The 23339-nt window shown below is 39.0% G+C and overlaps 1 protein-coding gene across 26 annotated transcripts in view; it reads right to left on the bottom strand.

Moving 5' to 3' along the window:
• Positions 1 to 23339, bottom strand: part of KCNMA1 (potassium calcium-activated channel subfamily M alpha 1) — an 851468-nt gene that overhangs the window by 176244 nt on the left and 651885 nt on the right. For all 26 annotated transcript variants that reach the window (XM_073353218.2, XM_073353215.2, XM_073353216.2 and 23 more), the window contains exons 10-14: positions 18690 to 18800; positions 14039 to 14144; positions 12697 to 12779; positions 11530 to 11599; positions 9288 to 9443 (exon numbers count right to left, since the gene is read on the bottom strand). In XM_073353218.2, the coding sequence (XP_073209319.1) occupies positions 9288 to 9443; positions 11530 to 11599; positions 12697 to 12779; positions 14039 to 14144; positions 18690 to 18800 (526 nt within the window). The remainder of the gene's footprint in view (positions 1 to 9287; positions 9444 to 11529; positions 11600 to 12696; positions 12780 to 14038; positions 14145 to 18689; positions 18801 to 23339) is intronic.

Raw genomic sequence — 23339 nt, forward strand, 5'->3', positions numbered from 1 at the left:
TAGCAACTGAAATGAATTCAACAAAAGTTTTAAAATGTATTATATTTACACAACAAAAGTTAAAATACTGTCCATTGACACATTGGCTAATTGATCCAAATCAATGTGTAAAGCTTCAGAACATTCAAATTTCTCTTGTACCTGGTTTCAGTGGCCAAAACATTTAGAAAATAGTTATAGCCCTGTGGTCCTTAGTCTTATTCCAGTACCAAACACTGAAATACACAAAAATAACCTTTTAGCCATACAAAAAGGTGGTAGGTACATTAAAAAACAATTCTGGAAAGGCTAGATAGTTCAATGGCCAAATGAGGTACAATTAGGACTTATATGTTACACATATAGATCCCTTCCATAGTACTTCATTGTGAGCTACTACGGCTGGCAGCCATGCTAAGCTAAGCTAAGTGTGGAGGCAAATTACTTGGGTCAGCCATGTCACACATATGAATAACAGTAGACTGCCTAAGAGAGTTCTTTGAAAAAAGCAATAAGAAGGTTGGCCATCTCAAACTCCACTACAAGGATTGCATCAAGCGGCACATACAGTCTGCCGGGCTCAACTTAATTATCTGAGAGGATACAGCCCATGCAGGTGAGCCTGGCACTCTGCTACGAAGGAAGCAGAATGTGCAGTAGAATACCATTGTCCCAGTTTGGCCGACAGCAGGAAGGAACGTAGACACCAACTTGCCTCAGCACATTTCCTGAACCCTACATGTGGAAACTGATTTCCAGGCACAGTCATACTCAAATACAAGTGACAATCATTATAAGGAGATCCCACGGGCATGTTTATAAACCCAAGATGGATACTGGACACACTTTATCTCTGGTTGATTCTCATTTATCTTCCCTATTTTAATATCTAGTTGTTTTTACCTTGCCTATTTAATAATCATCATAAACACAAAAACACCCCCTCCACACCTGTACTTTTCTTGTTACAGAATGAACACTTCTGACTCTTTGTTTTCAATCTGTCTGCATATAAGAATGAAAGAAGTTCTGAAATCAGAGTAACATATTGTGCCAGATCCTCAGTTGGTTTAAACTGGTATAGCACCATTGACTTCAGTGAAGCTCTGCACATTTGCCCAGTTGAGGATCTGACCCATTCTGTACCAAGAGAAAGTGAAGAAAATATATAGCTAGAGGCAGGCTATAGACAAAAAATTCAGAAATTAATTTCAAACTATCCAGAATTTAGAACAGGATTTCAAATAATCCAAAGTGTAGGAGTATTTCAATCCAGGGTTTTAGTTTAGCCTGTTAAAATACTGGGATCATTTGCAAATTCTAGATCTGGGCTTTGATTTTGAACACTCCCCAGGATTGGGTATCTGTCATTTCAGAATTGTGCATCTGTATGTAGACATATTAATAACTTTATACGTCCACTAATTCATATGAATGATAATAAAAGAATGTCCACATCAGCAAAGTCAGTCAAGATCCTGCAAAAACTCCTTAAATTTCTCCTTTGTCATGATGCTTATAAAAATCTTCACAATGGTTAGGCCACTGGTACCACTGCCCACTGCATGGACCAACAGTATCTCAGTGTTTCCATGTATTCTCCCATCTGTCTCAATGTGTTGTGTATTGTCTTCTACTTAGATTGCAAGCCCTTTGGGGCAGGGACTGGCTTTCTGTTGTGTTTGTACAGCACATTGCACAGTGGGGTCCTGTAACAATAGCAGTCCTTGTGAGTAGGACCTGTTTGCTTTTTGCCACCCTCAGGAAACAAATGACCCAACATTGAGCTAGGAAAGAATGGAGGGGAATATTTATTATGGCCCCAATCCCCTCTTTGACCAGTCCTCAGGTAAGACTATTTATCTTCACTGCCCTAAAAGCCAGTGCTGAATGTACATCCCCAGTGCACACTTGAGCAGCTCAGAAGAGATTGTACCCCAAGGCAAAATCTATCCTGCTGTTTCTCCAGGAGTGAGGCAGCTTCCCACTCTTCCACAACAAGAGCTTTATGCTGATTGTGTAATCAAGCTCTACGTATTTTTAGAGTAATTTCTAAATAGAACCCCATTCATGTCACCCCCTCTTAACTGTGTTGCCCAAGGGGAAAAAAGCAGGTATTTGATTTAGGGGACATTTGCTAATTGATAGAATTAGTTCCAATTGTCATTAACTGCCTGGTTTTAGATTGAGCCAAACAGATGTAGTTTGTTCTTGCATGCATTTTCAGATGAGCTAATTTGGCCTTTCTTAAGTGTTCAGAAAGAAAGATTAGTTAGGAAGCTGGGTGGGGAATCTGCACTGGAAATAAAGCTGTTTTTTAATTTTATGTTTTACTTTTTTGTTAGAGAGACTCAAGAGACCACACCAGCATATTTACTCATTACTGAAGAATCTGATAGCCTAAGAATTAAACAGGACCTTTTCCCCCAACAAGTTGCTAGCTGCTCTGAGATACAAAACGAGAAAAAACTCGGCACATTCAATGGACAAAAGCTTGAATAGTCTAATTTCTTCCTTTCCAGTCACACACACAAAAAACTGTTTATCCCTTTGAATGCTGCAGATTGATTTGGCTAGTCACATGATAAAGGTTATCCTGACTTGAGTCCTCTAGGCACAGTTAAAGGCCCAGCCTCACAGATCTGCGGGTGCAAATGCTCCCCGGAAATCAATGAGAGTTGTACACTTCCACAATGTCTAGCAACAGAGAATCTCTTTTACCCCACAGTGATGACATGTTATACCCTTCCATAGCATGTCCAGTGTTTATTGGGCACCTAGTCATGTAAGTAAGGCCAACATGGTGCAACCAACAAGGATGATTCATTAGCTTAGCCACAGATGCAACCTGAAGGAGACCTCATGAGATGGATAAATTAGGAGAAGCCTGGCTTATTACCTTTTAAAGATATTCTACTGGTACTTGTGACAAAGCAATTTATGTAAAAGAGTAATTTACATCCAAAAGAAAAAGTATCCTTCCCAACTGATGTGTTTTTGTTGTGCTGAAGCTACAAATGCTCAATCTTTCCATTTCTAACCAGGGCTAACGATGGTATTACAAGCAACATTAATAGTTACATAAGGGTGTCAAGGAGGGGTTTCATCATACCTTTTCCCTTTTTGAATGTGTACTTCCTCCTTTACTCATTTATGCACTGTCATATCTAGGGATGATGACAGAATGCACTGCATTGCCCTGTTCCTATGCAGAATGAGTATCATGGCTTGAAAGAGCCTGCCCCAAATGAGCCCAAGAAAAGGCATTCAGAGGTCACCCTGTCATTTTTATCACTGCAGCTAAGCAAGTATAAGACATTTCAGACAGATACTACAAAGATGTATGTAATATAAGATCCTAGAGACACAAAAAGAGGATGCACACAATTAACCATTTCTGATAAAAGTCGTTAACTAATTTGAACCAACAAGGAATCATCTATAACTCTCCCCAAATAGTGACCAAACTTCAGATTCAGTGATACACATTTTCTTCTTTATTATTTGCATTATGGTAGTGCCTACATGCCCCAACTGAGATTGGTGCCCCACTGTGCTGTGCTTTGTACCTACATACAGTAAGAAGCAGTCTCTGCCTCAAAGAGATTACAATCTAAATAGAAAAAAATAAGTAAAAGGCGATAAAAAGGAAATACCATCATTTTACAGATGGGGAACTGAGAAGAGAAGAGATTATGTGACTTTCCTACAGTCACAGAGGAAGACGGTTGCATAACCGAGATTTGAACCCAGATCTCCTGAGTTCTAATTAAGTGCCTTAACTACAAACCCATCTTTCCTCTTCTCTATTACTTTACTGCACTGGTCTCCTGGATAATAGTAATACACCTTATCCATCGATTCAATTGCCCATCTGAAGAATAGCTGGAAAGTGACATAGTATGCCCCAAGAGAAGAAATTTAATTTTCCTCTGAATCATTTTTTAAAATAAATGGCAATGTTGCTACCTTCTTCTCTATCCATATATAGATACAATCTTGATATCATCAAACATATTTACATAGTGCTGTCACTTACCAGTGATAAATAGTGACAGTGGGATGAAAAAAGGATGCAAGTATCACAAGTATGACCATTAATATTGTTAAAAAAGCCACCTAGCCCCACATTGTGGAGTGTAATTATCAGCAGCTCTGCAGTTTCAACCGATCTATCTTGTTCATAGCACTTACTTCTCGACATAATGAAATAAATAGTTACATCAAAGAGATCAACTATACCTGAACTTAATGATCCTATCTAATATCTTCAGTGCTGTCAAGGAATAGGAACCAACAGCAGGGAAGAGACTGAGGATGGAGTTGGTTTGATTTGGGATATTGTGTTATATTTTGTATTTAATCAAAAAATAAGCCTCTCATAAAGATTAAGGAAGCAACAATCTGAAATTCTTTTATAGCTACAGGGCAAGCTGTAATGTCCAGGCCACCATGATGCAGAAAAGAACAAACCTCACTAACACTGTTGAGAATCAATTCAACCATTTTGAAGAGGAAAAATTGTCTCTCATGCTTTGTCATACATTTGCCATGAACACATATTAACAGACAACCCTATTTCACAAGGGGAAAAAATGATATACCAAGATGCTAAACATTTTAACTATATTAAACATGGAAAATAAATACGATTGATTCAGATTATTGTAGCTTCAAAATAACTTGTAAATATTTATATTTTTGAGCCATTAGAATCAGCAAGTTTGGTCCCTTTGGCATAATGTAGTTGTTCAATATAAATGACCAAATGTGTGGGATACTGCTGAGGTGCATGAACCTCCTATGAGCCGAATAAGTACCCAAAAGGTGGAACCTCTGTTTACAAACTAGATGTCTAGTAAAAACAACAGGGAATGTTTTTACTATGTGCAATTTTTTCTAAAATAAATAAATAAATAAATAAATAAATAAAGAAAGCGTCTGTTAACCTGTCTCAATTTTTCCCAAGAAATTTCTGGTGAAAATACTCCAGCATCATCTCCCTAGTCCCACTCAGTTTGGGTTTATGCCTCGGTATAGTAATTGAGGCTGCACTGGTGGTGTTGATTGATGATCTCCTGGTGATAAATGAAGTTTTAGGGCCAGACCCCCACCTCCACACCAAGACTGCTTTGTGCTGCTCTGGGGTCAAACAGTAACCTGAAAGCCAGCTTGGGGTTTCCTCTGAAGCAGGTGAGTGCCTGGGTGGCATAAACCTGACTAGGCTGGGAGGCATGGCTGGGCATCACCAATGCTAGCTGTCAAAGGAGCCTCTAGGAAGCTCTTGCTGTCAATATAACTTAGCAGAGCCATGAGGCTGTTCTAAATTGTTCCTCATGACCAAAATGATGCCCAGTGACTCAAGCATCAGGGAGCTACAAAGATGGTTCATAATTTACAGACTCCTATTGAAATCTGCAGCCAAACTCTACTCTGTAAAAAAAAAAAAAAAAGAATCATGTGACCTCAGTGGGGTTGCACGCTTGTATCCAAGGGCAAAATTTGGCCCTCCATAATCCCATGCTTTATTTACTTACTTTAAAAAATATTTTTACAATGGTAAACAAATGTTTGTTAATCCAAACCATAAACAGTAATTGCTCTAATTGCTGTATAGAGCAATATTTCAATCTAGTGCTGAGATCATGTATGCAATGAACAGGCATATCATTTCATTTTTTTATATAACTCAGAGAATATTCAACATAATAAAAATAATGGACCTATTAAAATATACCTTTCTGTATGGTTTTGATTTGTTTTCTCTTAAATCTTTTTATTGCACAATTTTTCCTTCTTCCTTTTAAGTATTTACAGAACTATTTCTGTTACAACTGCATGTTATGCAACATTTTTGAACTGATTTTCCCTTGGTTTAATTTAGTGCCAAGAGCAAACTAAAAGATTCCATATGAGACTACAGCTATAAAACCAAAAGGAAAATATTAGATTTAAATATAACATTTTGAGGTTTATAAATTTATTTTGCCTTTAATGTTGGGCAGACAGTTTACACAAATCATTTGGCTGAAGATTAAGGTATAACAAGTGAAATGTGTGTGGGATCACCACCGATGAAGTTCATTTGTCTTTGACTGACCAAACATATACAACACATTAAATAACTTTCTAATCAGGTTAGGAAGAAGGGGGAACACACCTCCAACTTTTTTTTTAATACAGAAGTTTCAGTAAGATTTTTTGGCAATGTTCTAAGATGTGTACAAAACACCACGACTGATGTTTGCCTAAAGAATTTGTAAAGGTCTGACAGTTCTTAAATGTTCTAGAAAGAGTGCTACTTTGCAATGGAAGGAAAGGGACTCCCAGTTAGCAGTTTATGAACGTATTTCTCCCTTTCCTATACAGCCCTTCCTGACAATCCATATCAACATAGTCCACTTGCAGTTGCAAAGGCTCTGAGTGTTGTATTGGTTCACAATTTCCATCAATTAATGGTTACTGAGATCAAACAAATTTTTGTGTGTGTTGGGGGAGAATGTTATTTCAATTAAAAACAGTCAACGTCGTCTTGGCATTGATAGAGTGAGGATTTTGGTTTTAGTTAATATGCATCAATTCTCATGTGTTTGTTTTGTTCCAGATATTAACAAACTCAGAAATCTGAACTCCCTGATAATATCTACACCCAGTTACCCGCATGAATAATCCATCGTTCCTGAGTAGTGATAGCAGAAATTGATGTTAACCAATATTAACTGTTTTCTCTCAAAACATTGATAAAACTATATATTTTTGTTTTAATCCTAAAACACTGCTGATGCAGTATCTGAATAGCCTGCTCATAAGAGCACAGACATGTTCTCTTTGCCTGTTGGCCTCCCAGAAACTGAACAACAGAAATTATGATCTATCCACGCATTGCACTATGCACAGCACAATAGTATCTAAGTGCCAGATACAACAAGAACTAGCAACATTGTTGCCTTGGTATAAACCAAATTAGGCAATCTTCCCATGATTATACTATACAACTAGAAACACCTGTTCAGAATCAGCAAGACTCCATCTGACTTCAATGGAAGTTCAGAATGCTGTAAACCCTCAGTGAAAGTCCTCAGAGCCTTGCAGAATGGGCCTGTAGGTTGTAGTAGAAATCATAAAGGATAACCCAGTGTTGATCAGTCAGTCCCATCTCATTACACTGCTGAAAAGGAGTGAATGAATGGAGGAAATACATTATGAAATGGAGGAAATACAGAATGGGTGGCTTAAAGAGGAACAAGAGACTGGCAGAACAGGTTGCTGGTGTCCCACTGAGCCTTGAAAGAGACACACGCCGATGGCAAGAGGGACAAATTAAAATCAAGATGCACAATTTTTAATCTTGCTTAATCGAAAGATCTACAAGATCTAGGTGGTACAGTTTCCTCCCAAGCCATGATTTTTACTTGTTGATGCTGTCCCCAATTTTCTCAGTGAAATCTGTTTAAATTTAAAGTAACCTGCATTGGGGTAGTGGTTACTGAGGATACACACATGTCCTTCCTGAGAGAGGCTGACTCACTTCTGGCCCTGAGGAATGCAGAAACTGAACAGAGGTGATGGCCTATACAAGGGGTCAAAAGCAAAGGCACAGAAGGGCCTGTCCCTAAAAAGGTGCCACAAGAAAGCTGGTATACGCCAATGTGGGTGCAGAGAAGCTCAACACCCTTGAGTGTGCCAGATTCTGGTTACAAATATTAGCAGCAGAGCAAGGGACAACACAGTGACCCTCAAGTGAACAGCAGCCCTAAAGAATGTAATTAAAGGAAGAGACAAGCACCTGCTTCATGTTTGCTACACTTTCTTTTTGGGATAAAAGGAGGAGAGTGGTTAACTTCAGAGATGCAGCATGTCAATGAACTAGAGAGAGTTCAGCAAAGCTGAGCTTGTGAAGACAGAGGAGTTAAAGTTAATGGTTTGATAAAAGAAGCAAAGGGTCTAATTGCACATGTTAAAGTGAGGAGCCCACGTTTGCTTTCATATAATTTGACTGCCATATTGAAAAGCTGAATTCTTCTGACCACATATACTTACCTAAGATGGCTTCTTGCACTAGAGTCTGCAGCCCCTGAGGATCTGTGATGACTTTCTAGGTTTCTCACCTAGAAGTTTCTCACAGCAGCCTCAGAAACCCCTGCTTCTACCTCATGCCAAGAGAATAAATATCAGACGGCACTGCACCAAAGGCTCCCAACCACTGGAATGTGCACCCAAACTGGCAGTCCTCCTAGCTTCCCCACCTAGTACTCTAGGAAACCCCTGCCCACTTTCATGATGAACTTCAGGAGCCATGGCCCACCTCACATTCCATCTTGTCCTGGCCCCTGATCACAAGCACAGGACTGGAAACTGGCCAACCTCTACATCTAGCAAGAATGCCCGAAAACAGAATAAGAGGAAAGGAACACTGACTAAGGCTATGTCTACACTACAGACCTTACAGTGGCACAGCTGTACCACTGCAGCCATGCCGCTGTAAGGTCTCCAAGTTAGCCACTCTATGCCGATGGGAGAGAGCTCTCCCGCCGGCATAATTAAACCACCCCCAATGAGCAGCAGTAGCTACGTCAGCAGGAGAGTGTCTCCCACCGACATAGTGCTGTCCACACCGGCGCTTTTGTCAGTGAATTTATGTCATGAAGGAGTGTGTTTTTGCACATCGCTGACCGACAAAAGTTTTACCGACAAACGTGGTAATGTAGACGTGGCCTAACTCAGGTGAGGTCTTAGTCTAGTGAGATGGTACTGTTGCCCCAAAAGGGTGGGAATAACAGCACTACAAGTTTTTGCAAATAAAGCCCTAAGGGTCTCTTTGACTGAGGAGAAATAAATAAAGGAATTATGTTGTAGGAGGTTTGGGCTTAAGTACAAACACATGGTCCACATTTATTCTCACAGTGAGAGGTCCACTAGCCACTTGATGTAAAAGAGCAAAATGATCATTCTTTTTCTCTAGGCGCTTTGTTGCCATATGAGATGTATATAAATCATATTTTTATTTTAACAGCAGAGGCTTTCTTGATAAACATGTGGTTTATCTAAAAAAAAGAATTGAAATGGATTGTGCTTTGAACAATCATTTAATGGCCATAGATGTGCCAAATAAAAATAAAAACACAATTTTTTAAGAACCTGGCCCACTGCCCAATTTATAACAGAATTTGTGTGTGTATATGTATGTGTGTGTTTTACCAAACTGGTTAATGTGTCCCTATCTGTTTTGAATTTAAGCTGTGCTCTCTACTCAACCCCATGCCAAATTGAATCCCAGGCTAACACACTCTAATGAGACAAGACGTTACCTTTATGAATGACCTCATAGAGAAGAGGTTGGCTAGCATTGTCGAGAGGCCCGGTGCCAGGCAGCTCTGGGCTATGAAACCCAGCTTGAGTTCAGCAAGACAGATTGCGTCATCCCCTTCTTTCCAATTCCAGCTTGGGATATTTAGCAGATGGGCCTGAAGGAAGAAACAAAGGTAAAGGACTCCAAATATTTTCCCTGCATTCTGCTAACACAGGAAATATCCAAGCAAGTGACAACTAATCTTTTCCTTTAATGCTGGACTTCCTTTTCCTGTAGAAGGTAAAAATATGATTAGGGCAGTGATACTCATACCTCAGCGATCAACATTACCAAAAAGAGTTACAGTAATGTGAATTAATTGTTTATAAACATTATTCTCACAGGAAAATGACTGACCAAGTATTCTACAATTGGTTAATAACATAGTAAAAGCACAAAGTGTTTTAATATCAATGTGCTGCAAAAAGCCATGAGAGACACATTAAAGAGCCACTTGCAGCTTCCAAGCCTCAGTCTGAGCATCACTGGACTAGGGGGTTTAAATCAATATTCCTTCAAACCAAAATATTTCCGGTAGAGTTTTTGTATCAGGAACTTCTCCACTTTTACACCTTTCAGTTCAAATCTCCCAGCATCCCTCAAGATCTCATATTATGGTGACCTTCTGTCAACCATGGAAAACTGGATGGGAGGCTTTGTAAGGCCCATCAACAGAGCTGAAGTTGTTACATAGTGCTATGAAGTTTTCATTGCACCTAGGTCCGTGTATACTCCCTCTTACAGCAACCTCAGTTACTCCCTGACAAATAAGAAACACACATAGACCCCAGAAATCAAACACAGGTTTTTAATCTTATCTAATGTGGAAATACAGTACCCCAATCACATGTCCACGAGCCCAGCCCTCAAACAATATGATATAACCTGTACTTTTTTGGTTTCTCCCACCCCCAGAATCAAATAAGCACAGAGCCTGGTGTAAGGAGTCTCTTTTCTCCGGCTTTTGATTATGGGACTAGTGCACAGTGAAATAGTGGATAAAAACAATCATCCAGTGTTGACTCTGCTCAACAAGTTATGTATATTGTTTTTAATACTATTCAGTATAGTATGTTATAATGGGTACTTCCATATATAATTGTTTTCATATCAATTTTTCCTTGGGAAAAAGCATTAGAAAAATATGTTTTGCCAAATTAAAAATTTTACAGAACATTCTAGAGGTTTTTGTGAAATGCAAAACTCTAGTGGTCACTTTCATCCTTCTATCACAGACACACATATGCTGCACATGAACACAAACACTGAGTCCTTCATGCTTTCCTCCTCCTGATAATCGGATTATCACCATTCATCATTTTTTCTTCATTTCCTCATTCATTTTCATTAGAAATATAAAGAGAAAACATGTTTTTAATACAACATGCTTCCTGTTGAGGGCGTTTAAAATACAGAAATAGCATGATTCTGTTCCACAAAAGGAGGACGACCAAATTCTGTATGTTAGCTGCCCTCCACTCATGTATGTGCAGTTAACTCAGGCAATAGAAATCACACTGTGTAAAACCAGGTGGATCCTGAGCAGGCCTAAACTTCTTTAGCTACAGTTATAAAAAGGCAAGGTAGGTGATGTAATATCTTTTACTGTACTAACTTCTGTTGGTGAGAGAGACAAGATTTTGAGCCACACAGAGCTCTTCTTCAGGTCTGGGAAACTTAATCAGAGTGTAACAGCTAAGTACAACAGAACAGATTGTTTAGCATAGAAGTTAACGTATGTTTCACGAGACCATTCAAAGTGAAATGAAGGTGCGGACCCCTTTGGAAATCTTAGGAATAGTCTGCAGACTCCAGGGTTCCACAGACTGCAGGTTGAAAACCACTGTTCTATAGTAATCCCAAACACTCTCCTATCTGTATAGGTAATACCAGCATCATACATGGTTTAGTGAATCAAGCTGGGCCTTATTTCACAGGAGATGTGTGCTTACAAGCCCAACTGAAATCAATGGGAGCTGTGGAAGCTCAGCACCCCAGGGTAACAAACATCCTAGGGTTTTGATAAGGTCCCTGGCATATGTAAATACAACAGAATTAACTCTTTAGTGGATTCCATGACAACTTGTATTCACATGTTCCTACTGAGAAAGGAAAATGCTTTCCATTTAGGCAGCTAAAATAAGTGGATGTGGGATACTGTGGTAGCTCTGAAGAGCGAGATCCCTTGGTCTTCTCATTACCTTGTTATGATACTGCAGCATCTGAGTGATAATTCTTATCTTCGGATGGTAATTCTTTATAGAAATTACTCTTAAAAAGAAAAGAAAGAAAAAATTAACATCTTCGACATTCTACCATTCTTCCTATAGTCCTAGCTTGTGGACCTGGTGTTTCTGAGCCTTTGCTTGAACATCCACACTGCACTGTAAACCTGGGTTTACAATTTCTGGACCTGGGTCTCACAGCCATGCTAACACTACACTACACACGGCACTAGATAGACCTTCTGACACAGGCCTACGGCTTGACCAGCGTCCACATTGCAAAATGACAGGGCTTGGACCCATACCACAGCTGGACTTGGGCTCTAATCCAACCCTCCCATCAGGGTTCTAAGAACCTGAGTCCTCAATGTTTGCTGACCCAAGTCAGACTGATTTGTGTGTGGATGAAAGGGGGAGTTGGGCTCCAACCTGAGACAGAGCCCAGGTTTAGTGTTCAGAGTACACATACCTTCTGAGAGCAACAGCTTATTACAGTAGCGTGCTGCCAGAAGTTGCATTGCAGGCATATGGGGAAAACTTACATTGCTGACTTATTCCCAAGATCAGAGAATAAATTTGTCCAATAAAGTTGTTTGAATCTCTTTTTGTAGGGAGGAGATTTGAAGAGCAAAGAGAAGAGTGTGATGCTCCCCTCCCACTATTAATTTCCCATTACCCACTGAAGTGTTTAATTAATCCAGTTTTATTGAATCAAACTCATTTATTGTGAGAACACAGAAGATAATTCTATTCCCAATAACACTTCTGCATTTTATTATATTAAAATATACTGAATCCGTTTAAGAACACACTAATCTGCATCTGGAATACTCTTTATTCTATGTATTGCAATTAAAATCAAACCAGGGTTTTTCCCATCACATCCCAAATGTGGTTATGGAAAATGAAATGAGCATAATTAAACCCTGCTCCTTCCACAGGCATCCCACACTCTAGGCACACTGGACTTCTCCACACTATCGAGGCCATCCCGTGCACTCCCCCAATTTAACTCCCTCTCTCTGGAAGCAATTAGTGAGAAGTTTTCAACTGTAACCGATGTGGGTATGGTCCACCTAGACACCAGCAATTTGCTGGTCAGAAATGAGAATGACAACCATATTTAAAACCTCTTCGGGTTACCTCATAATATTGGAGGCATCTTCAGCATCTGGGTCAGCGCAGTATTTATTGGCAAGGATTAGGCATGCATCTGCTGACTCTATCTGAGACACCGGGGGAAAAAAAAAAAGCAAACATAAATATAAATCTTTGTTTCCAACTTCTTCTCACAGCCACCGGCTTCTAAGAAATCAGCTTCTTCCTCCAGGAGCAAGAACAACAGTTTATAGTTTTTGCTGAGTATAAAGCTTAGGGTAAGCTGTAGATTTGACTCCTTATGATATCAGTGCCAATACTTACATGGAACTGATCACTGTAACTTTTCAAAACACTTTCCAAACATTATAGTGCTCATGGTAGGTAAGGACTTTAGTTATTACTACTACCAGTTACTAATGTTCCTTCAGAGATACCGAAAACGAAGTACCAACAGGTTACATGCCAAAGTTTTAAAATTCCATGTTGCAGGTCAGGCTCCTAAACCCATAGGGACAGAGACTGTCTTTCTGTTGTTTGTACAGTGACTATTACAACGGGGTCAGAGCTGTTTGGGTCCTTGGGCAATAACATCATAAAAATAACAGAAGATCACTGATTTTAGGGGCAAAGTTAATCTAGTGGCAAAACTTACAATCATCAACCTCTGGTCTGGTTAGCATAAAGTAGCAGATTTAAAATATAACAAAATTACCTTTTTTTCAGTACATTTGGGCAAATACCACACAGTAAAGCAGGGAATGGAAGAGAGAAGATAACCAGACTGAATTGTATAGCCATTACAAGGACATCATTTTATGCTGCTGATTGGAGCTCAGCTCAGCATATGTTGTATAAAAATGGACCAAACAGCTTTTGTAGCCAGCACAGGCAAAAATCCTAATTTCTGCTCACTAGAACAGCTTAACATTAGGCAAAGATCTTTACGATTTAAGAAGCTTGTTCACGTCCCATTAGAAAGACATGAAATGGGGTAATGCTGTATATAAGTTTGGTATCTTTTACTCTTCTGAACTTCAGGGTTTGCTTTAAGAGGATAAAATAATTTAGCATAGAATACTTGAACCAATACAGCCATTTTATTATAGTTAGCAAATATCTCAAATTGTATTTACTTTTTCAGGACACCAGACAATAGAAAAAGGGTGAAAAAATGTTTTCTAATTGCCCCTATGCAAACATGCCAATAGTGTTTATAACATCAAGTTTTAAAATGTTAAACATTAATATTAACAACCATAGGACCTCTCCTATTAAAGTCAACTAAAAGACTCCCATTAACTTCAGTGGATGTTGGATTGGAGGTAGAATCTGCTTATTTAAGAGACGACAACTAGTAGAAATAAAGAATCAACAGAATCATTACCTTTACTCTCGCCAGGTCATGCGGATTGAGAACTGAACCCTGATAAAATTCCACCTGAGTGAAGTGTCGTTTAAAAAGAGCTTCCAGCTCAAGGTTAGGGGAGATACTGCATTGGGAGAAAAAACAAACAAGAAGTTTGCACAACATATCTGTCCTGTTCTTGTATTAATTTTTAAACTGTTTGAAATTCCATTGATACTCTTCTTGTGGGGTGAAAACAGTGGGCCTCACCTACTGTTAGCACAGCTCCATTCCTTTCACTACATATGTCCCCACTTACATGTGAATGTGGCCTACCAAATGGAGGTAAGACCAGCTTCCCTGAATGTAGCAGCTGTGACGGTTACAGGGTTAGCTGTTTTCTCTTATCTTGTGCTTTGCTCCTGCTTTTAAGAGTAAACAATACTTTGGTCTGAGAAAGCTGTCCAGTGGCCTGCATTAGCCACTCGTCAGAAGCTCCCAAAGGAAAGACTTGCAGATGCCTACCCCGGTCGAGCCTGTTGAGTAATCACAGTTGGCATGTAGGGTAAGAGAGGAAGACTCAGAGAACTCCACCCAGAACAGAGGAAGACATGTGGCCTAACGTCTGAAGGGAGTGCACTGAGAGAGACCAGAAAAGGGGACAGAGGTGCAGCTAGTCATGGAACCATGACAGTAGCTCTCATCAATTCAAACACAGTGAGGTGCGTGTAACTATTATATTTGATGTGTAACTATTCTGTCTCATTGAGATAGATGCAGTATCCATACTGCTTGGCACAGCTGAGATCTAGGAATCATACACAACAGCACAGAAAAGGTTCACATTGGCAGCTAGCATTATTTATCAACTCTACAGCTCCCAGGTTAATTAAGAAACACAAACAAACCTAGAAAATAGGAACAAATTTATCCATCAAAGATGTGCTCTTAGCAATATCAATTCATACATACAAGAACAACACTGAGCCCTAGAAACTCCTCGGCTTTGTTGAGTGAAAGGAAAATCTGCCTAGTGTATGGGCTGCTCACTCAGACCACACCACACAGTTATCTACCTGCACTTTGATGCAATTCCAGTCATACAGTCAGACTGTATAATTCATACAGTAGGTTAACAGCCACCAAGAGGACCTGATAATACCTCTAGATTGTATTAACTGTTACTAAGTGCATTCGTTATAATTTTGTCATGTCATTTTTGACCAGTGGTCATTTTCACATAAGCAAGTAGTCAAATGAAAAGTAATTCATAATAAAAATATGGCACATACCTATCTAGCTCTCTTAGTAACAAAGAAAGCATTTACTTGCCAGGTAAACAGCGTCAATTAAATAAAAAAAATGTTTACTTGCAGTTGTGTGTGCCTTTACTGCAAATGCACATGCAAATGAGTAGTAACTGCTTAGTCACCCATCCTGCGTACGGGCAGTTATCAGAGTTCTATAAACTATTGTTTAAAGTGCATATGCAATTGTGGGTGCAAGTTTGTCACACCTTTTTTTGTGCCGGAACCTTTGGAAATTAAGTTCCATGTGGTCATGTAGAGGGAAACTTCCCTCCTATCCTAATAAAATACGAGCAGTTACCAGGGGATATCAACTGTATCCATTATTCCAATTTAATGGCAATCTTATAAAATCAGCCAGGTAGCAACTCTATGCATTTTCAACTTCCGTTATCCAATCATCACAAATAATTCTTAACCTTTTAATCATTTTGTTTGACAAGAAGGAAAGTGGATTGCTTGCTGTTAAGTGTATTAATATCACTCATTCAAAAACAGCTCATGGCACTTAGAAATGCATGCTGCTCTTGATAGGAAAAGACAGTTAACACCATATTTCTCTCAAGCAAATAGCTATTTCTAACAGACTCTCCCTAAGACATGCCAATTTGATGTTGAATTGTGTGTAACGGGATGCTAGTGACAAACAGCAACTACCTTTAAGCAAAATTGCTGACGGGAAGGGCATTCCAAGCAACTAATGACTGGCTGGAGAAGTTGTGGCCCAGTCAGTCGTTAACTGACAGGAAATACCTGACCTAAACATGATCACTAATATTACCAGATAACATATAGTTTTAAATAATTTAAAGCAATTGCTATTTCTATCTGTCTGCAGCATCACTATGCCTGTGCAACAGCATCTTGTTTTTGTAGTACTGCTGTTTTGCTAGCAGTCACAGTTTAATAGAGTAAAACCAGACAGCCCCAATACCTGGGGGTGACTGAACCAATTTCATAGATCTACGTGGATTGTATCATTCAGTGCTCATCATCTCATTCATTTTTACAATTCAGAGTGCATCCTGGACTTCTCCAAACTGTTCAGACTCTATGAGCAGCTAAAAGCAGCAGCAGTGTACCATGGAGCACTTCTTGTTACAGGATGATACCAGTCATTTTTCAAAATTTTACAATCCAACTATCTTTTAACAAAGTCATCGGAATGGGATATTTCTGTTAATTTACATAAGATGTACTCATCTTCTACAGGTTCGTAATCTCCCGAAGAGAAGATTAAATGCAGCAGAATCTCTTTTGTGATGTTTGTGTTTGGAAAAGCAGCCAGTTATGCACATCTTTAAGTAAGTTTCAGCATATATTTAAAATATATGGTTAGAATCAGAAAACACAGCTTTTCTGCAATTTAGCTTGCAACTGTTAGACAGATGAGGCATAAAAGTTGAAGATGGAAATAGATACCTATGAATGGGCATTCCTAACATGAGTTCTCAATCTGCATCATAGATTGCATGATATAATCTCCATAAACTAAATTTAGAACTATCCAGGGCCAAAGAAAACTTCTGCAGTAGTTATTAATATGTGTTGAATATTATTTCTTATTTCTGAGTGTCATGCACTCTTTAAAATATACTTATCTATAAAACTAGTGACATACAGTTGAGTGTTTCTTTACTATAAGAAGCATGAGTCTGAAGTCCAGTGGCTTCAAGTACCGGTACTATTAAGTATGCTAGTAGGTGGGAACAATTGTGGTAACCGATAGGAAATAGCTTATGCTCAAATAAATTGGTTAGTCTCTAAGGTGCCACAAGAACTCCTTTTCTTTTTGCGAATACAGACTAACACGGCTGTTACTCTGAAATAGGAAAACAAGATTTCATTCTCAACATTCCATTAGTTTCGCAATGTTGGCAAATATGCTGTTCAAATCAGGATAACCACAGATGATCTGATCTATCATGGTATTTATTTCTTCAAAAATTCAGATATATGTATTTAATTCATTATTCTTCATTAATTATCATTCACTAATTATTTAATTAATTTGAAATTTATTTAAACTATTTCTCTCTTAAAAGCAGCAAAGAGTCCTGTGGCACCTTATAGACTAACACCTGTATTGGAGCATAAGCTTTCATGGGTGAATACCCACTTCGTCGGATGCATGTAGTGGTATTTCTCTCTTGTACAGCCTATTAGATCAAGGCTTCTCATTCTTTGTACAGCATTTGCTTCCTTAATTTATTAATGACATGTATAAAATATCCTTGGTCAGGCCTCCTCTTTTGCAGAGGCATTATTTTGAGAATGGTAGGAAGCATTTTTTTTTTAAGTGTCAAGTTTTAACTAACTAGGCTGGGTCAATCTGTTCCTTTTTTCTTCCGTGATGATTTGTTTCCACTTGCTGTTGGATGCAGAACAACACAAACACCTATTGAACAATGTACCAACTGTATACCAGACCAATTCAGTCTTTGTTGTGGCTTAGCTAAAATCAGTTAGGGCCAGATATCCCCCTTTGATGCGTACGGCTCTAAATGAAGTCAATGTGAGATCTTCCATGCACCTGATGGCAGAATTTGGGCCCAGAAAAGAAATGAAAAATTTCTGTGCAACTGCCTGGATGTTCTTGAGACTTTCTTATAGAAAGATATTGAGCTTCCCCTAGGAAAGACACTGATTAAGATTAATAATGGATACAAATATTTAGAAACTGATTTTTAGGCCTCAGTAATTTAACAAAATATTTTGCAGGGAACTACCAGATAACGTGCAACCAATGAAGAATAGCAACTGACAGCAAGACTGGGAAGTATTCATGGATTGACACTACACACTTAAAAAAGCTTCACTGGAAAATGAAATAAGGCTTTTTAAACTGTAACAGCAATGTATGACTTCATAATGCAATCTTGGCCTTTGTGTCATCATGATAAACGGGAGAGATAGTAGTTCACACCTATATACATGTTTGGTTTGTGCTGTATGTTAGGTAAGTATTTTAACATTTCACACATGTGAAAAGCAAGGCTCAAAGAGATTTTGGCTGGTAATATCAAAAAGAGTTTATGGGAGTCAGGCACCTAAATCCCACTGAAATTCAATAGGAGTAAGACTCCTTAAATCCCAACCTTAGACTTATAAAAAGCTAGTGGAAGAGTCACAAATTGACATCCTGGGTCAAATCCTAGTCCTATTAAAGTCAACAGGAATTTGGCCATTGATTTCAAAGGGATCAGGATTTCACCACACAGGTTAAAGACATCTCTGGTCTAACTTCACTGAATAAGTTTGACCCTAACAGTCTCATTGTCCCCTGCTCTACCCTCAAACCAATACTGACTCCAAGGAGACTTTAGGACATTTTCAGACCTTTTTGATTAGCAAGAAAGGTTTTGGTTGGAAAGATTACTCACTTATGCAGAAAGACGATTTCCACGTTCACATCATCCCTGTCCTTGTGCAGGAAGTCCTTCAGGAAGTTGGACACACTTTCAAGTGTTATGTGACCACAGACAACTATGTGCCTGTGACAGAAAATGTACAGTTACTTTTGCAGGGAAAACTAACAAACAAGCATGCAAACAAAAAGGGTAAAATAAACTGTTGGCTGAAAAAGGAAGCATTCTTCCCGATCCCACTCCCTGAAGTCATCAAAGGAAACCATCAATATTAGAAGGTACTTTGACATTGAAACTATATATGGGATCTCACCTGATGCTGCAAAAGACTATTACAAGCAAAACCATTTGGCCAAGTGGTTTTAAACATTTAACAATAAATATTATTATTTATGTATACACTTATATGCTGTATTATCCAGTCCCTCTCAGAGTCATATTTCTCCTTCCACCTCCTCTTCTAAGATTTACTATTAAATTTTTTGTTCAGAAACATAGAGTTTATCATGTAATGAGACAACAAATCTCCCTGAAACGATTCTACTTATTTTCCCAGTTATATCAGTGAAGCCAGTGAGAAGCTTGACATATTATGGGCCATAAGCAATAAAAAGAGAAATCTTGCATTTTCTACTGTAAGTCCTACAGTGGGAGCACTTTACAATAAGTGGACATTTTTTAATTCTGCAATGCAATGGAACACCCTCACAGAACCAGAATCTGTACAGAGTGCTATCACACTTATGCTCCATGCAATTTCCAGCAGTGTCAAAGGGGAGAACCCAAATATACAACACAGAAACAGTGTCCACTTCTATAGATTGATTTCTTACACGCTGAGTGAAATGTCTACAGTTCTGTCCTTTCTTTGCTTCCTTGCTTAATGGATTGTTAAGCCACTTATTATAAAGTGTTGTCCAAGTACTTGTGCTCCAGCATGCTCTACAGTGGCTCAGTGTTTCTACCACAACACAGACAAAAGCATGGCTTTCATTAGTCAGATGAGTTCATGAGAGGTGCTGGTATTTACAGTACTTCCATTGCTACTGCTGTTGCTTGCCACATTTCTTACAGCTGTCAGGGAAAGAGAGGGCAGTAGAAGTGTGGATTCAATTTAATTATTAAGGTAGCAGAGAGTCATTCAGTAATCTGACCTCATTACAGCTGATTGAGCCTATATGCTGATTGCAACAAAGGCACAATTTATTTGTTGGCTGACATCTGAGCTGCCAGCAGGTGGCCAAAATGAAGCAAAATAATTTCAAGGGCAAAATTTAAACTGCCCAAGTCTTACCTATTTCATAATTGTTCTGTGCGCATTCCATTAATGTAGAAACCTCATTGGCTGGAAGCAACAAATAATAGGTAGCAGCAATAATCGCTTATGTAATGTACCATAAGGGACTATTATGGGAGCCTGTACTTGCTTCATAATTTGGTGCTTGACTAAGTATATGAAAATAATGCAATGAACTCACTGGTGAAAGGATAATGATGCAGAACAAAAAATAAATCAGTAATATGCATGATGCAGTTAATAATATCACCATCATGTACTACTACGTTCGCAGTGGTGCTGGTAGTGACTAGGAAAGCAAAGCACAATGAAGTATTATACTAATCCAGCACACTATAGGGGACTGCTTTACTATTACCGCTTTATTTTCTAATACTCCATGTGCTCATGGCTTGGTGGGTTGTCACTGAAAGGCCATATAAGAAGTGTTTGAGATAATTGTCTTCCTAAATTCAGATCTAAAGTCTTGTGCTAATGTATTTGTAAAAACAAACAACAAAAATCACAGACTGTTTTTTTCCTTCAATTTGTAATGGTCTATATAAAATTATATTTAGGCTATACTATGTCTAATTAGGACCTGGTCCTACAAATACGTATTTGCCAAGTGCAGTGCTTGCTACCATGAGTGACTGCTATAGCTTCAACGACATCATAAGCTATATGTTTGGTAGAATTGCATGAAGACCTGGACCCACAGATGGTGAACTCCTCAAAGCAGGAAACAAAAACTTCCTCCCCTATTACATAGGTTACCAAGCACTGCATCAGCATGCAATAAGTAACAAATACAATAAACCAAATATCTGACCCATTTTTCAGGCAAAAAGAGACTTGAGAGCTGCCCTGTAGGGCCTTCACAATCTGGCAGTTCATAGCAGCCTCTGTGCTGGAGCCAGGGCTGGTGTAGAAATTGTCACTAGTTTGGGGAGCTGCAAACTACTTCTTGGCTGGAGCATCCTTCAGCTGTGCCCAGTGTTCGCTGGGTGCAGCTGAGGGTTCAGCTGACTGCAATGATCATAGAATCATAGGACTGGAAGGGACCTTGAGAGGTCATCTAGTCCAGTCCCCTGCACTCATGGCAGGACTAAGTATCATCTAGACCATCCCTGACAGGTGTTTGTCTAACCTGCTCTTAAAAATCTCCAGTGATGGAGATTCCACAACTTCCCTAGGCAATTTATTCCAGTGCTTAACCACCATGACAATTAGGAAATGTTTCCTAATGTCCAATTTAAGCTCATTGCTTCTTGTCCTATTCTCAGCGGTTAAGAACATTTTTTCTCCCTCCTCCTTCTAAAAACCTTTTATGTACTTGGAAACTATTATGTCCCCTCTCAGTCTTCTCTTTTCCAGACTAATCAAACTCGTTTTTTTTTTCCAATCTTCCCTCGTAGGTCATGTGTTCTGGACCTTTAATCATTTGTGTTGCTGTTCTCAAGACTTTCTCCAGTTTGTCCACATCTTTCCTGAAATGTGGCACCCAGAACTGGGCACAATACTCCAGTTAAGACCTAATCAGCTCAGAGAAGAGTCTGTGTCTCTCTCATGTAACAGAACACTAAAATCAGATATTGCATCAGCTCATAAAGTGTAGCAAACTCATTACTCAATGTAAATGAATGGAGAGTACAAATATGACTTTAAGGGCTAGGTCCCCATGGCTGTTTCATCCTGTAGGCTCTCTCTTTGTGAACGTAAGCACAGCAGAACAGATATCTCCATGTTATTTCTTGGGGGAGTAGTCAGACTTAGGTAATCAATGATCTTGGTTGAGGCAAACAACAAGAATGACTGAACACAGAGTTAAGTGCTAGCATTCACAGTAGTCAATATTTCCTTTGAGGGACACAAAACATGGTCACAGTAGCATGAAGTCAATAAGTTACTTGTAAGCAAAACTTTTCGCGATTGCACAGACTTTTTGCTAACTCTTCTCACCATCTCTGGCTTTTATACAGAGCAGCAAAGAAGGGTCTCAGTAAAAGGCTGCTCTGAAAGCAGAAAGGCTTGTGTCAACTGCTCTTGGAACAGTTCTCTCTAGAGACCCCAGCTTTCTCCTAACTGCTCCCCTTCTATTCATCTCAAATTAGCCCAGTCCATCAACTTAACCCAAAATGAGTCAACCTGCCCTTAAATTCCAAGGCTTGCAGTCTTCCTTTTTCTCTCTGTGAGCTTCTTAAGAAAATAAGAATGGCCATATTGGGTCAGACCAATGTTCCATCTTGCCCAATATCCTGTCTTCTGACCATGGCTGGTGCCTAATGCTTCAGAGGGAATGAACAGAAGAGGGAAAATATTGAGTTATCCAGCCCATGTAATCCAGCTCTAACTTCTGGCAGTCAGAGATTTAGGGACACCCGAGTAAGGGGTTGCATTCCTGACCATTTTGGCTAATAGTCATTGATGAATCTATCCTCCATGAACTTATCTGATTCTTTTTTTGAACGCTTTTATACTTTTGACCTTACCAGCATTCCCTGGCAATGAGTTCCACAAGTTGTGTTCTGTGAAGAAGTACTTCCTTTTGTTTAAAACCTGCTGACTATTAATTTCATTGGTGACTGTGGTTCATGTCTTATGTGAAGGTGTAAATAGCACTTCCTTATTCACTTCCTAGTCATGATTTTACAGACCTCTATCATATCCCCCCTTGGTCATTTCTTTTGTAAACTGAACAGTCCCAGACTTTTTAATCTCTCCTCTTATGGTAGCAGTTCCATATGCCTAATCATTTTTGTTACCCTTCTCTGTACTTTTTCCAATTCTAATATATCTTTTTTGAGATGGGGTGATCAAGACTGCACAGAATATTCAAGGCATGGGCATACCATAGATTTATATAGAGATATTATGATATTTTCTGTCATATTAACTATCCCTTTCCTAATGTTTCCTAACATTTGGTTAGCTTTTCTGACTGCCACTGCACATTGAGCAGATGTTTTCAGAGAACTATCCATGGTGACTCCAATATCTCTTTATTGAGTGGTAAGAGTTTAATTTAGACCCCATCATTTTGTGTGTATAGTTGGGATTATGTTTTTCAATGTACAATACTTTGCCCTTATCAACACTGAATTTCATCTGTCATTTTGCTGCCCAGTCTCTTCACTGTTTACCCCTTTTTTTCAGATCATTTATGAATACATTGAACAACATTGGCTCCAGCACAGAACCTTGGGGGAATCTCACTATTTACCTCTCTCCACTGTAAAAACTGACTATTTATTCAGATCCTTTGTTTCCTAGCTTTTAACCCATTACTGATCCATGAGAGGACCTTCCCTCTTACCCCTGGATTCCTTATTTAGTTTAACAGCCTTTGGTGACAGACCTTGCCAAAGGTTTTCTGAAAGTGCAAGTAC

Source organism: Lepidochelys kempii, chromosome 7 (genome assembly GCF_965140285.1).
Source record: "Lepidochelys kempii isolate rLepKem1 chromosome 7, rLepKem1.hap1, whole genome shotgun sequence".
Taxonomy (NCBI): Eukaryota; Metazoa; Chordata; order Testudines; family Cheloniidae; genus Lepidochelys; species Lepidochelys kempii.